Source organism: Argopecten irradians, chromosome 12, assembly GCF_041381155.1.
Source record: "Argopecten irradians isolate NY chromosome 12, Ai_NY, whole genome shotgun sequence".
Classification (NCBI taxonomy): Eukaryota; Metazoa; Mollusca; class Bivalvia; order Pectinida; family Pectinidae; genus Argopecten; species Argopecten irradians.
Genome location: NC_091145.1, coordinates 35,026,533 through 35,042,685, shown reverse-complemented (window position 1 = coordinate 35,042,685; position 16,153 = coordinate 35,026,533). Strand labels below are relative to the sequence as shown.

The 16,153-nt window shown below is 34.2% G+C and overlaps 1 protein-coding gene across 2 annotated transcripts; it reads right to left on the bottom strand.

Moving 5' to 3' along the window:
* Positions 1 to 4,126: 4,126 nt before the first annotated feature.
* LOC138304749 (uncharacterized) lies at positions 4,127 to 12,748 on the bottom strand. Of its 2 annotated transcripts, XM_069245002.1 has the most exons (6): positions 11,167 to 11,612; positions 8,899 to 8,922; positions 8,560 to 8,622; positions 7,351 to 7,389; positions 7,045 to 7,164; positions 4,128 to 6,602 (listed from the first exon to the last, which is right to left on the bottom strand). In XM_069245002.1, the coding sequence occupies exons 1-6, from the start codon at positions 11,390 to 11,392 to the stop codon at positions 6,517 to 6,519; spliced, it is 558 nt and encodes a 185-aa protein (XP_069101103.1). In that variant the 5' UTR covers positions 11,393 to 11,612; the 3' UTR covers positions 4,128 to 6,516. The 2 variants fall into 2 exon arrangements, with proteins under 2 accessions (XP_069101104.1, XP_069101103.1); XM_069245003.1 differs by lacking the exon at positions 7,045 to 7,164 and having other exon boundaries at positions 4,127 to 6,602; positions 11,167 to 12,748.
* Between the last annotated feature and the right edge of the window lie 3,405 nt (positions 12,749 to 16,153).

The window sequence follows — 16,153 nt, the reverse complement described above, 5'->3', positions numbered from 1 at the left end:
CACTTGTCATGTTACATTATCATTACACTATCGATCAAAGCTGAACCTAGGCCTGTACACTTGTCATGTCACATTATAATTACACTATCGATCAAAGCTGAACCTAGGCCTGTACACTTGTCATGTTACATTATCATTACACTATCGATCAAAGCTGAACCTAGGCCTGTACACTTGTCATGTCACATTATAATTACACTATCGATCAAAGCTGAACCTAGGCCTGTACACTTGTCATGTTACATTATAATTACACTATCTATCAAAGCTGAACCTAGGCCTGTACACTTGTCATGTTACATTATTATTACACTATCTATCAAAGCTGAACCTAGGCCTGTACACTTGTCAAGTTACCGTGTACAACTAATTCAGTTAGGTAACTTGACGGCTGATATAGGTCGCCGTACACATTTTGAACAGAGTGGAATTCCAGATGCTATTTTGATTTAATGTTTTATAAATAATCGCATTGTAATCTTCCTACTAAGAGAAAGTCCCTTGCTGTATACGAGTGAGACAAGACTAAACACACAGGATATACACTGATAAGAAAAGTATCAACACTAATTATATACACTTACACCTGAAGTAAACTTTCTCTAATAGGTAAAAAGTCAATTATACCTGAAATTCATATAAAATGACCTTAATGTTGCATTTGAGTTTCATTTGAATTCATGTCAATTTTATGTGGTTCTTGGTTTGAATTTTGTGTGTGTAAATTAAATGGATATGTATGTGTACTCGACCGTTACTTCATTCATAACATCGGAATAACCTATACTGCAATACCTGACAACTTAAGCGTAATGTCTATTGTTATGTGTTACAAAACAAACAAAGGAAATCGTGTTCGAAGTTTGTAGGGACCATCATATAACTGCAGTGCGGTATACACCTGTCCTGATATAAATATTGAATGGATTTGCTTTACCTGTGGCAATAGACTACTTTTAAACCTACTTTATTGGCCCACAGCTTTTCCGAGACTTTCACGAGACGTCTCTTAATTTTTGAAATGGGAATGTTAAACGGGATTGATGTATATACATAATTTTATAGTTATTAGCTTACCGATAATACTATTACCGCCTTCTGAAGAACCTACTTAAAATAAATCAAATGTTAATTTTCAGAACGCGGGTCGTCTTATGTCTCCCGCCGCCGTCCAAATCCGCCAGACGGCAAAACAGCGAATTCAATATGCACTGTTCACATAAATTACGCATTTGTTTGATGTTGTGACATCAATTTAGGCCATGGATATATGTTTTGTATATTATTATTGTTTATAAGAATTTTTTTATTTTTTGTTTCGGAAACATAGTAGGCCTTGTAATACATGTGTGTACAATAATTTAACAACCAAGCGACAGCGACATAGAGGGGGAAGACTAGCGATAGTTGAACACTTTAGAAGTCATCTACTATGGCTTAGAGAACTAGCCACTTATGTCCATCATCCTGATATTTTTCTATATTATATGTATGAACGATAAGGATATTCCACCAACCTCAGGGTCACTCAATTAGATATCCTCTTCCTTCATACCCTCATATGAAAAGGCATCTAAGTAGTTAGCTTATTTATGCATCGGAAACACCAATACAAGTTTCATTTTATTAGATATATGTATTTGGTTGTGTTAATTATGTCCTTTTCTATAGCATATAGACTATTTCGAGTTATGCCCATTTGGACTGAGACCACAATTACATACTTCCGGTTTCAGTACCCACGAATGAAGTCCCTTCAGAAATGTATGTATTTTATGAAAACATTCAGCATGCCCCTGTGAACTTGGTATTTGCCAACAAATTTAATGTAGATGTGTAGTGTATATGTCAAATTAACTGTTATAGTGTAAAATACTGAATTTTCTTATGTTTTTATTGCTCCAGGATCCTGTGTAAAAAGTCCTGTTTTGACCCCAACCCATGACCCGGATGTATATAATTGGCACATGATGACACTTGATGACAGATATCTTGAGAAAATGCCGGTCATGCTAGGTTGAAACTTTCAGAATTTGTTCCTCGGATATTGACCTTGACCAGGTTAGATGGAAACTTGTCAACGAAATTTTGGGAATTTATTATGAATTTTAACGTTACAATGAAACATATAGCAGAGTTAATTGTGGTCTCGGTCCATTTGACGGATTTTACATTTTTGACAGTACGAGTTATGCCCCTTGGGGTAGAGGAGGGGCATTTGATTGGTCAATGTGTCCGAAGGGGGTCCCAGACCCCAAATATTTCAGCAGAAGCTTTAGCGTCAAGTAACCATATTGAATTTTTTCTGCATCGACAGTTTTAAACTGTTTTGAATTTGGCTTTAAAACTTTAATTTTTAACTCCCTCCTTCCCTCCCTTTCCAATCCTATAAAGGTTTTACTTTGTATATCCCACATATGGGTTTTTGGGGGCTTTTACTTCATGAAACAAATATATTTTACATGTATTACCCGGGTGTCATACTTTGTAAACTTTGGTGGCGGTTTTTTTTTACTTTGTAAACTCCACATTGGCTTTTTGGTTTATTAATTCTTGAAACAAATATTATTTTATTTTGTTCACTCAATATGGTTGTAAAGTTGTTACTTGTGTGTAGATGCATAAAGAGTCACATAAAAACCGTGACAACAAATATACATGTATAAAGGATATATAAACCTGCATCGATTTCATTTAATTATCCCATTCAAGGATATATTATATTACAATAATTTACTGAAATACATGTTCTCACTTTCTGACGATTGAGTAAATAACTTAAATTATCTAAATAGGATGTATGCACATATATGCATATACTGCTATAGGTAACTCAAAATAAAAAAATAAAAAAATAAAAATACACACACACAAGCAAAGCTAGTGTATGTTTTATTGAAATCATACATACTTTTTAAAGGATATAAATTAGTAATACTATAATAATATAAACTGTATAATAAAGGCTTATTTACCAAATGGTGCTCCTGTTAGTAAAACACAATATCATTTGTTAGTTAAAATAGTACACAAATAAAGCTTTATAAACAATCACAAAAAAAATATCATAGAAAATATGCCTAAACTTATCAAAGGATGTTCAATTAAAAGGCATATGTTTTTGTATACATAAATGCTTATATAGCGATTAATAACAAATTGACATAGTGACATGCTAATATAGCATAACCTAAAAGAAGTTTGAAGATTTAAGAATTCAAATTAGAAACCCAGAGAGAAAAAATGCTTAAACATCAAAATACAATACTGCTCTATGAGAGTGATGAACAGTCCTAGACAAGATTTCGTTTGAAGATGCTCCAACGCTGACAAACGGCCTTTTTTCACTATCAAAAAACAGGAGCAGACGATTTAGTATTTTTCTTCAGTTACAAAAGTTACTTACTTTACATCATTACCACCATCGAAAAGTTTGAGCTTCTAATTTTACTTCAAGTTAAAAAATATAAAAAAAAATAATTAATTGCATCCCGAAAAAATTCTGTGGCACTATATCCTTTATGGAATGAAGTACTGACTGCGCACGCACCAAAGGCAAACTAAATTATTTCATATAATTTTTTGTGTTAATTAGACATATATATATACACGATTAAACACCAATTATTGTTCAAATGATGAATATTATTTATGTTCTGTCGGTAGTGGAGCATCTTTAAAGATTGCATAGCTTTGTATTTTCTGTACATCATTTGGTAAACCAACCATTGATGCTGTTAACAAGACATTGCTTTGAAATGAATAAAATACAGTGTTGTGTTTAGGCACTATACAATTATTCAAACATGAGAATCTGGTATTTCTACTAAGACTGTCTATTACAAGACACATATTTCCTGATAGATATTAAGGTTTATTTTGGTTAACACATTTATGTAACATGTAACATACAAAGTCTTCTTGAATAAAAATTTATTTTAAGGCAGCAAAACATATCATGAGTTGGGTACACCAAAATAAACCTAGCTGCCAGTTTCTGGGCCTTGAGAAGCACGCTTTTCATATTTAAGTTGATACAGAAGTAGTAAATCTGAAATGGTGGAATACTGCTTCAAAATGTAAATATGGGACAAAGAAGTAATTCCAACAGTGAAGACGAAATTGTCTATGATGTGTTTGTATAAATCATCTTTTGCAGAATTTAGTCTCATTTCCTGAACATAGATCGATATTACCATTTTAAGTATTGGCATTCCAAAGGTAGGTGGGACCAAGATTATCCAGTTCCATCTTTATATTGCTGCCGTCATTCACAGTCAATGTATAGTTTAATGTACAATTCAAGATTATATAAATAATACAAAGGCAATAACTTCTTATATACGCAGATAGTCTGACATACCGTAACTAAGATACTTCAATAATGTTGTTTTTTTATATATATATTGTAATGAAATTGGTTCCGTGTCGAGGTCTTCAACAGGTTCCTAAGGTAGCGTTGTACGTGGTCGTCTTTACTGTATCCAATTTCGTAGGGTTTGTTACCTTTGTGATCACAGATCACATTCAGTGATCCCTCGAGTCCTTTATAACTAACGCCTTTAACTATAAGAACTACTCAAAGACAGATATTAAATTCACGGTTTATTACTTCTACCCATGAGAAATAGCAATTAACAATTTAACAAGTATAACAATCGAATAATGAATAATTTACAATGAGTATACAATGCAATACAGAAGATGATTACAAACGGTTTGATAAGTTACAATGTACAACTACACATGTTCCAATTTCCCTCTATCACTCTATATTGGACTCATGGACTCAACAGGTACTCAATAATTAATAAATACTATATGTACAGATGACTTATGAATATAGATGACTATCAACTAGTTTAATTTACAGGTCCCCTTTAGAACTATAAATATTCACAATATTTACATAAAAGAAATTTATATATATTACAGATATAATAACAAGTGTAGAATGTCACCTGCTAGCAATACGTAGTAAGACCAAATATCTACGTATTGATCTAAATATAAACACAACTTATTTACAAGACTAGATATCCTTGTATATTAAATATACATGTAATAATACAGTCCGACAATTAAGGCTGTAGTAGCGTAATTTAATTATACTGTTATATATAGATGAGTAATATAGATAGCAAATGTAGAAGTCCATTTGCTATTAATACGTAAAGATTCCAAATATCTACGTATTAATCCTATATATGAATCTAGAATGTCAATAGCAAATGTAGAATGCCATTTGCTAGTAATACGTAGAGGTTCCAATTATCTGCGTATTAATCCTATGTATACATTTAGCAAGTTAATAGCAAATGTAGAATACCATTTCATGATTTGCTTGTAATACGTAGAGATTCCAATTATCTACGTATTAATCTAAATATATAACTTGCCGCTTTACAATATTTGTATAAGAGTTATTTCCCTTTACCTTTCACTATCTATGTGTAGAAGTATAGGCTAGTAGATTCTTATAGAGTAGGTAGACGAGGAGACGTAGTGATATGTGATTTGTTAATAGGACAACGGTGAAATTATGAAATGCGCTCGGCCTTTTATAGCCTTCGGTCGCCCATGTTTGCACCGAGGATGCGAATTCTTCCAAATATGGTCAAGAATGCAAACATGGCTGCTCGATTCTGCCGTCTCACGCCAAAATAACCGTAACATGAAGCGGAACTTTAATAAGATAGTTCCGTTAAATTCCTTAAAATATGACATAAACTTCCATTAAGAACATCTTCAAAATCCTATAACTTTCTTGCTAAACTCTCTAACTTCCACACTATAATAAATTAATCACACAAACATAGCTTGTTCACCATTCATATGCGAACGACCACCCTCGACTCGGACTCTCAGTCATGAAAAGTTATGAGAGGGAATAACACGAACGTCAGTAATATAAAATGTTGTTAATAACAAATGGATTTTAACCTAAATTTATGTTGTGCTGGATATATTGCACATTCCCACAATCCATAACATCACGGATTTACTAGGTAAGACCTAAATAATAGTAAGTTTTGTACATTTTCAATGTCCGACTTCCATGCATACCGTAGATAATGCTAACATGGCGGCCGTGATAACAACACACAACATTCTGTTGACCGGCCAAATGATAATATCAAATAATTATCATGTAATACATGTTCTTAACGTTAACTTAATAGTTTCTAGATATCTGGCATATATTTATTATTGCCTATTATTTCTAGTTGTCTGTTTATTATTTCCCAACGAAACATCCCACAGCTGTGAAAAACAGTACACAAAATCAGCTGCTGTACACGGGCATGACCGTCACATTTCCTTATTCCGTTTCAATACAACACATATATTTTCCCAAGAAACCGTAACTATGTACCGTCCAAGAGACATCCGGAAGTGATATGGCACTGTCCGAGATTTCTTATCTGTTGTCATGGGCGACATATCGTTCCTATACCGTAATTCACCACATTGTTAAATGGCACTATTTGTAATACTATTATTTCCATCGTCCAGTCATTTGTTGGATACGACCAGTTCTACAGCCTCCTGGGGGTCTGTTGTACCGGAATAACGACCTTGGGGTGGTTGATTGTTGACTTCTGTAAACATGCGATTCTAATTATCAAAAGGAGATTAATTAAAATGGCCTACCAAGGTAGTATTGAGGTAACAATGCAATAATTACCTTAATACTCCATCATCACATTCATCACAACAGATAATTCTTCAAAGTTCAGTGATGAAAGCATTCTTAAATTTAAATAATATTTTCGGTTTTGATAAAAATGACGCGACATTTTTTCCTGAAAAAAGTGTTTATTTTATGTCCAATGTTTGTTACGTAATTGATTACTTTACATTTTTTATATTCGCAGGTTTTAATTTCGTGGTACATCGATTCATCTATAGCAATATCAGCACCTTTGTATAACAGCAGTGAAATTCAGAATATTTCGCCGGCGTTTTGAATTTCAGGAAAAATGTCGAATAAAGCTAAAACAACTCCCGGAAAAGTTACCGCTATATAATACATAAACGAACCTGTGGTTAATTGTCTGTTTCCTTTTTTGGTACATTTTTGGTAGATTACAGCTGTAATCACACCAGCCACGTATGTCACTGTAGGTACCACCACCATTATCACTGTGTTAGGTGTCACATCTGAACAAAACATAGTCATCTTCAATTGGCTTCAGTAAAGATGGTAATAATTTAAACCTCGTTTTAACTTACTAAAGATTTTAATACATTAAACAATGGTTTTGAAAATCAAACAGCTTGAGATGTAATGTAAAACGAATTAACAAACTAGTAAATTAATTTATTGATATAAGTTTTGTAACTCACGTGGAGAGTGAAGAGGATCTTCCTGTTGTGGCTGCTGTCCTGTGGAATTGCAAATAAATAGTATATTGATTAAACGTTGTCATGTTAAAGTTATATGTTCCATAACTGGGCGTAGAAAATCGACATGTTGTTTGTTCTTCAGTAATTTATTGAAACCCAAACGTTTTAATGAATTAAGGTGTACAAATCATTTAAAGTAATTCAGGACAAATACCTCTGACGCTTTATAAGCATCTGTAACAACACATAATTTATTCACTGTGGTAGTTCTGTTGGTAACATTGGTAACAACACATAATTTTATTCACTGTGGTAGTTCTGGTTTAACATTGGTAACAACACATAATTTATTCACTGTGGTAGTTCTGTTTAACATTGGTAACAACACATAATTTATTCACTGTGGTAGTTCTGGTTTAACATTGGTAACAACACATAATTTATTCACTGTGGTAGTTCTGGTTTTAACATTGGTAACAACACATAATTTATTCACTGTGGTAGTTCTGGTTTAACATTGGTAACAACACATAATTTATTCACTGTGGTAGTCACCATAAATCACGTGGTTTCTGGTTTAACATTGGTAACAACACATAATTTATTCACTGTGGTAGTTCTGGTTTAACATTGGTAGCAACACATAATTTATTCACTGTGGTAGTTCTGGTTTAACATTGGTAACATCACATAATTTATTCACTGTGGTAGTTCTGGTTTAACATTCGTAACAACACATGATGTATTCACTGTGAGTAGTTCTGGTTTAACATTGGTAACAAAACATACTTTATTCACTGTGGTAGTTCTGGTTTACAATGCTTTACGTGTGTTTAGATAAAAACACATCTGAAAAAAGTCACTTAAAAACTAATATCACTATAACATGTAGAATGAAATTTTAGAGAACAGCTTGGTTTTTAGGTTTGTCATGTGTACTCATTTCACTGCAGTCTAGACGTAAATATAGTGATTTTTGGCAGTACTTCCAAAAAACTTTTTTTGGTTCTTACATAACTTTATACAATTAACACATATGCATTGTAAATATTATAGTTCTCAAAATGTTAATCACCTGTGGTGGTGATAATATATTCAAAGCTCTTCTTGATCGTGACAATGAAAATTACGACACATATAACTTTAAGGAATTCACATCATATAACAATAAAAAGTCAGTCTCTACGATACCTATTGTATCTAACGTACCTGACGAGGTGGTGAATGACTGAGGCATAGTCGGTAGTGTTAGCGGATTTCTCTCTTCAAGTTCTAAATATAAAAGATAGTCATCGAAAGCTTAATTAAATGGTCGGTTTGATGTTTATTGCAATTTAAAGAAAAATGCATTTTACTGTAAAATTTGTTATTTTTAACAAAAGTACTTGAATGTAAACTCAAATGCAATATTTTGATATAGAGAATAGCAGAGGAAAGGAAGAAAAGATACACGTATTTACAGTATAAATAAACCAATTGTAGATTTTATGTAATAGTATCACTAATTGTATATGAAAATTGATAATTTAATCACACAAAACGTATTACCTGCTGCCTCGATATTCTTCTTCACTGAAAATAAATCATAATTAAACGAAATTAAAAGGTATAAAAACACACAAAAAACATATTTAACGTATATGTTATCGCACGACATGATAATTAAATTAATTGTAGGCCTTTGTTGGCAAAAAATCATTCTTTCATATCCCGATATATTTTTTTTAATTGGGACATCCAATGCTTAAAATGAATTTTTCAGATAAAATGAAAATGCGTTTTGAAGTTCAATCTCATTGATTCAATACGTAACGTGTTAATGTCATATTGTGATGTCATAATTATGTCGGGTTTTCAAGCCTTTCTAGGATTTTTTCATAGAGGTATGAAATAGGAATAGGCTAATCAGAAAGTCAGATATACATGTAGTATGAAAACAAATAAAAAAAGATACAAGTCCTGTATATGTTGTTTTATTATACCTCAAGTGAGAATCCTGCATTCTGATTGGTCGAGAGATATTTGGTATTTTACACTATCACACGGCAGTTAGCATTATAACAATAGGAGACAAACAATAAACACGTTCGTAGCAACCCTCTATGAACGAGTGATAGTGTATTTTTGACAGTGCAAAATATTAACCGCCCGATAAAGATGCGCACTCGTTTCTTTTTTCGACGCCATATTTGTTTTTTAAAACCGACGCTTCAAAATTTATCTGGAGCTATTCAGTAATAGTTTTGCCAAATTAGTTTGCATTTCACTATTAATATCTTTTTTTTTTCAAATGAAGTACAGAGCTTTCCGTTTAGAAACTGTTCACGTCGGTGATTAGGTGAACGGAAGACATGCGATTACAAGCGTCTTCGTGACGTTGCTAATGTTGCAAACAGACAACGGGACGAACCCAAAATTCCTTGAGACTTACAAATACGTTAAGATTTTAACAAACGCATGAGACTAGACAACAAGAATAATTCACTGAATGTTTGTTGTATTATTTTTACAATGCAATGGTGATAAGCGCTACTGAGTACAGTATGAAAGCTGATATGTTATTTTACTGCCGACGGTGAGTTTTCGACTTTTGCCAAAATAAGTAAAATGTTTCAGTAGTTTGCAAATACTTGAAAACTATATTTATTTCTAGACTTTTGGTATAATAAAATAAATACTACCTGCATTAGAGGGTGACAGTGCCTATATAGTGTCACCCCTCGGAATATCACTGTCACCCTCGGCTTCGCCTCGGGTGACAGTGATATCCTCGGGTTGACACTAGGCATTGTTATATGACTGTGAATTTTGCCGTTTTCTGATTGGTTTAGACCGCTCGGACAGGTCTTGACAAAATGCAATGTCAACCTGAGACCGATGAACACCTGTTCAGAGGTTGACATTGCAAATCCGGTAACCTGGCTATAAATAGACACAGGGAATTCCCTGTCTCTTCCAAATTTTTACCCAATCAAAAATAGAGCATTGCCAATCATCGGACAATAGCCAAATCAAACATGGCTGACAACAGTGTGGTAGGATTAGGAAAGGTATTTTACACACGTTAAATGTAGCTGTATATTCGAAGATTATATTATGACAAAACATAATAGAAGTATGTACATTGTACTGAGGATACGTGGATGAAGATTTTCTTGACCTTTGTCAAATTAGTCATTGCGCTGTCCTTGCTTCAAAAATTATTTTGAATAGCAAAACTTGTATCATTTCATATAACAAAACAATTATTGACTTTTTGAAGGTTAATAACAGGAATTGTTAAACCTTTGAAAGTTGATATTTCCCTCGGCCTTCGGCCTCGAGGAATATCACCTTTCTCAGGTTTAACAAGTCCTCGTATTAACCTACAAAAAGTCGATATTTGTATAATGTCGACCTCCATGTGACAGTGTATTATCCAATAAGAATAGAGGAAATTCAGAGCATATCTAATATTCAAGTATAACTACGTCGAACTGATTTGGATGTGTCACTCATCTTATATTTATATATTTAGAAAAAACGTAAAATATATTTGTAGCATTAAAGAATGATGGAACATCAACAAGATACATTTTCTAATTAATTATCGGTGTTTTCTGTATTTGCATAGTGTGTTGTATTTGCATATTGCATGCAGTCATATGGCCTTGCAGGTAAGTAATGATTGTGATGTCATATGCTTTTGCGAGCGTAACGTCATACTTTTCAGAGAAAACGACGCGACTTTCGCTTACAAAACAATGACGTCACAATTGATACCTACCCACAATGTAGTAAAATATGTAATATGAAAAGTCGGAATACATTTATTACCATCCATACAATAGAAGTAACACTGTATTGGCCGGCCTCCAGACACCAAGGGTAGGTTACAGACGGCGGTACTACATTCCATACACATGCCATGGTGACAATATTGGGTCCATATATCACAGGTGACGTGCCCACACGCTACAGGTATTGTATCCGGTGTGTCCCAGTCCTGCAGAGCTAGTCCCCGTACTGTCAGGACTAATACCATGACAACTGTCCACAGCATCCTGTGGTGAATGTCGGCTCGGTATCCTAACTTAACTATCACAGTAAATATCGTCGGTTATACAATATGAATTACAATGTCGTCACATACATGTGAGATACGAAATTTTGAACCTTCGGACCAACAGACAAGAGCATTTATTATATATATTAAATGTTTTAAAGTATTTGCGGTTTTCCCGACCGTGGTATGTCATAAACAAAAAACTGGGATTACCTGGGTGTATTAATAGGATATCAAAAATAGAACCAACGTAACCTTACAGGTATATCTCATCATCTATTGTCATGTCCCATTACAAATAGCTGTTTGACCGAAGGATTTATTGCATTCAACTTTATTACAATATTTGTTTCTTTGACTTTGCCAACATATTTTGTCTGCACGGTTGGAATTACTTCTTGTCCCATATGTTCTCTGATGCAACACACCTACATTCATCTACCGTGCTTCAAACCTATCTCTTTTTTTTAACATCGAGCATACACCTGAAGTAAACTTTCCATAACATCAACAACACCATATCGGAGATTGTTGTAAACTTAATTAAATCATTAGCCTGTCAAAAAGACACTTTTTCTAAATGTTGCCATTGATCTATTTGAATGATTGAAAACAACAAATAATATTTTTGATTTCCTATTTAATATTTTCAATAAAGATATAAAACAAAATGAGTAATTTAGTGACACATTTTCTTGAGTTAGGATAACACGATACTTGATATTCGATATCGGCTGAATTAACATAGGAATCTGTCAATGTTATAATTGGTGCCTTGTTATTTACGACTGTTATCACACTGTTCATAGCATATCGCCGAAAACATCAAACAATACACCATATTACACTGCCAACGGTCAAATCAACATGTCTTGAATCTTTGTTCATTTCTAAATCTACCAATTTGAATTTTAGCAAATAATTCTCTGCAGAAAGCAATTTGTCCATATTTGGAAATAACGTTGATAGCCAGCATTTCATGTTACATTATCATTACACTATCGATCAAACCTGAACCTAGGCCTGTACACTTGTCATGTTACATTATCATTACACTATCGATCAAAGCTGAACCTAGGCCTGTACACTTGTCATGTTACATTATCATTACACTATCGATCAAAGCTGAACCTAGGCCTGTACACTTGTCATGTTACATTATCATTACACTATCGATCAAAGCTGAACCTAGGCCTGTACACTTGTCATGTCACATTATCATTACACTATCGATCAAAGCTGAACCTAGGCCTGTACACTTGTCATGTTACATTATCATTACACTATCGATCAAAGCTGAACCTAGGCCTGTACACTTGTCATGTTACATTATCATTACACTATCGATCAAAGCTGAACCTAGGCCTGTACACTTGTCATGTTACATTATCATTACACTATCGATCAAAGCTGAACCTAGGCCTGTACACTTGTCATGTTACATTATCATTACACTATCGATCAAAGCTGAACCTAGGCCTGTACACTTGTCATGTTACATTATCATTACACTATCGATCAAAGCTGAACCTAGGCCTGTACACTTGTCATGTTACATTATCATTACACTATCGATCAAAGCTGAACCTAGGCCCTGTCGACATTACTTCATAGTCATGTTACATGTATCATTACACTATCGATCAAAGCTGAACCTAGGCTTGTACACTTGTCATGTTACATTATCATTACACTATCGATCAAAGCTGAACCTAGGCCTGTACACTTGTCATGTTACATTATCATTACACTATCGATCAAAGCTGAACCTAGGCCTGTACACTTGTCATGTTACATTATCATTACACTATCGATCAAAGCTGAACCTAGGCCTGTACACTTGTCATGTTACATTATCATTACACTATCGATCAAAGCTGAACCTAGGCTTGTACACTTGTCATGTTACATTATCATTACACTATCGATCAAAGCTGAACCTAGGCCTGTACACTTGTCATGTTACATTATCATTACACTATCGATCAAAGCTGAACCTTGTCATGTTACAATTACATTACACTATCGATCAAAGCATTACACCTAGGCCTGTACACTTGTCATGTTACATTATCATTACACTATCGATCAAAGCTGAACCTAGGCCTGTACACTTGTCATGTCACATTATCATTACACTATCGATCAAAGCTGAACCTAGGCCTGTACACTTGTCATGTCTACATTATCATTACACTATCGATCAAAGCTGAACCTAGGCCTGTACACTTGTCATGTTACATTATCATTACAATATCGATCAAAGCTGAACCTAGGCCTGTACACTTGTCATGTTACATTATCATTACACTATCGATCAAAGCTGAACCTAGGCCTGTACACTTGTCATGTTACATTATCATTACACTATCGATCAAAGCTGAACCTAGGCCTGTACACTTGTCATGTTACATTATCATTACACTATCGATCAAAGCTGAACCTAGGCCTGTACACTTGTCATGTTACATTATCATTACACTATCGATCAAAGCTGAACCTAGGCCTGTACACTTGTCATGTTACATTATCATTACACTATCGATCAAAGCTGAACCTAGGCCTGTACACTTGTCATGTTATATTATCATTACACTATCGATCAAAGCTGAACCTAGGCCTGTACACTTGTCATGTTACATTATCATTACACTATCGATCAAAGCTGAACCTAGGCCTGTACACTTGTCATGTTACATTATCATTACACTATCGATCAAAGCTGAACCTAGGCCTGTACACTTGTCATGTTACATTATCATTACACTATCGATCAAAGCTGAACCTAGGCCTGTACACTTGTCATGTTACATTATCATTACACTATCGATCAAAGCTGAACCTAGGCCTGTACACTTGTCATGTTACATTATCATTACACTATCGATCAAAGCTGAACCTAGGCCTGTACACTTGTCATGTTACATTATCATTACACTATCGATCAAAGCTGAACCTAGGCCTGTACACTTGTCATGTTACATTATCATTACACTATCGATCAAAGCTGAACCTAGGCCTGTACACTTGTCATTTTACATTATCATTACACTATCGATCAAAGCTGAACCTAGGCCTGTACACTTGTCATGTCACATTATCATTACACTATCGATCAAAGCTGAACCTAGGCCTGTACACTTGTCATGTTACATTATCATTACACTATCGATCAAAGCTGAACCTAGGCCTGTACACTTGTCATGTCACATTATCATTACACTATCGATCAAAGCTGAACCTAGGCCTGTACACTTGTCATGTTACATTATCATTACACTATCGATCAAAGCTGAACCTAGGCCTGTACACTTGTCATGTTACATTATCATTACACTATCGATCAAAGCTGAACCTAGGCCTGTACACTTGTCATGTCACATTATCATTACACTATCGATCAAAGCTGAACCTAGGCCTGTACACTTGTCATGTTACATTATCATTACACTATCGATCAAAGCTGAACCTAGGCCTGTACACTTGTCATGTTACATTATCATTACACTATCGATCAAAGCTGAACCTAGGCCTGTACACTTGTCATGTTACATTATCATTACATTATCGATCAAAGCTGAACCTAGACCTGTACACTTGTCATGTTACATTATTATTACACTATCTATCAAAGCTGAACCTAGGCCTGTACACTTGTCATGTCACATTATCATTATAGTCCAGGTGCCAAATGGTGATTTTCCACCCAACCTAAAAAAGTAGTTCGCATAAAATGTTTTTGCACAGAAATGTTCTTTAACATGTCCTCTATCAGAAACTGGATGATGCCACGGTGGCATCATTGGGGAAATTGAAATATTCAAGATGGCGGACAAGATGGTTGACAAACTGCAACATTGATATATTTCAATCCTAATTTGATATTCTTGCTATAAAATCATCAATTCTTTATGCTCTTCGATAAAATTTTGTGTACATATTCGTCATACCGTCATTGAACAGAATTCTTAATATAATAAAATTAACTCTTGTAATTAATGTTTAATCAATAAGTTAATTAACTTAATTTTCAAATCGGTTATTGTATGATAAAATTGCTTTGATTCATTAGTTATTACATGTAGATTGGTATTTTGTGTGGTTTTGTTTAAGACAATATTTTACATTTCGCTGGTTTCGGTGTCTATAGCGTTTTAATTCTACCTTTTTGCCCATTACATGATCATAAAAGGCGACCTTTGGGGCTTTATATATTCTTTTCTTCCTAAAGTCTTCCTTGACACCACCTCACTTTTGGCCGCCTTGAGTTGACTGTTTAGAAAGGCTCTGGGAACTATTACTTGCACGAGACACGTCTCTTTACTGTAAACGTACTTATTTTAGCGGTATTGAACCATCGAACTGCGTTATTTTATATCCGCGACGATAAATAATAATTTACAGATATTCGCCTTGCGCTACAATAAGTATGTTTTTTTACAGAATATACATGTACATTGTTTCTGCTCTTGCTGAGCATTCAACAGAAAGAGAGCGAGACGACTACTATACATGTAGCCGATGTCAGTATATATGACCGACTGTGATGTTCTCCCAGTGTATTTGGCAACATGTTTCAGTGAGAATGCATTGAAATGTTTCCACCATTAAAAAAGGCACTCTTGATCATATCACAGCCACCCGAACCAAAGGCATCCAACAAAGCAACATATGTAAGGTAGACCGTTCTTAAAATGACATTTTCTGTGAAAAGGGCATTATACGTAATCAACCAACCAACACATTTAATATTTACAG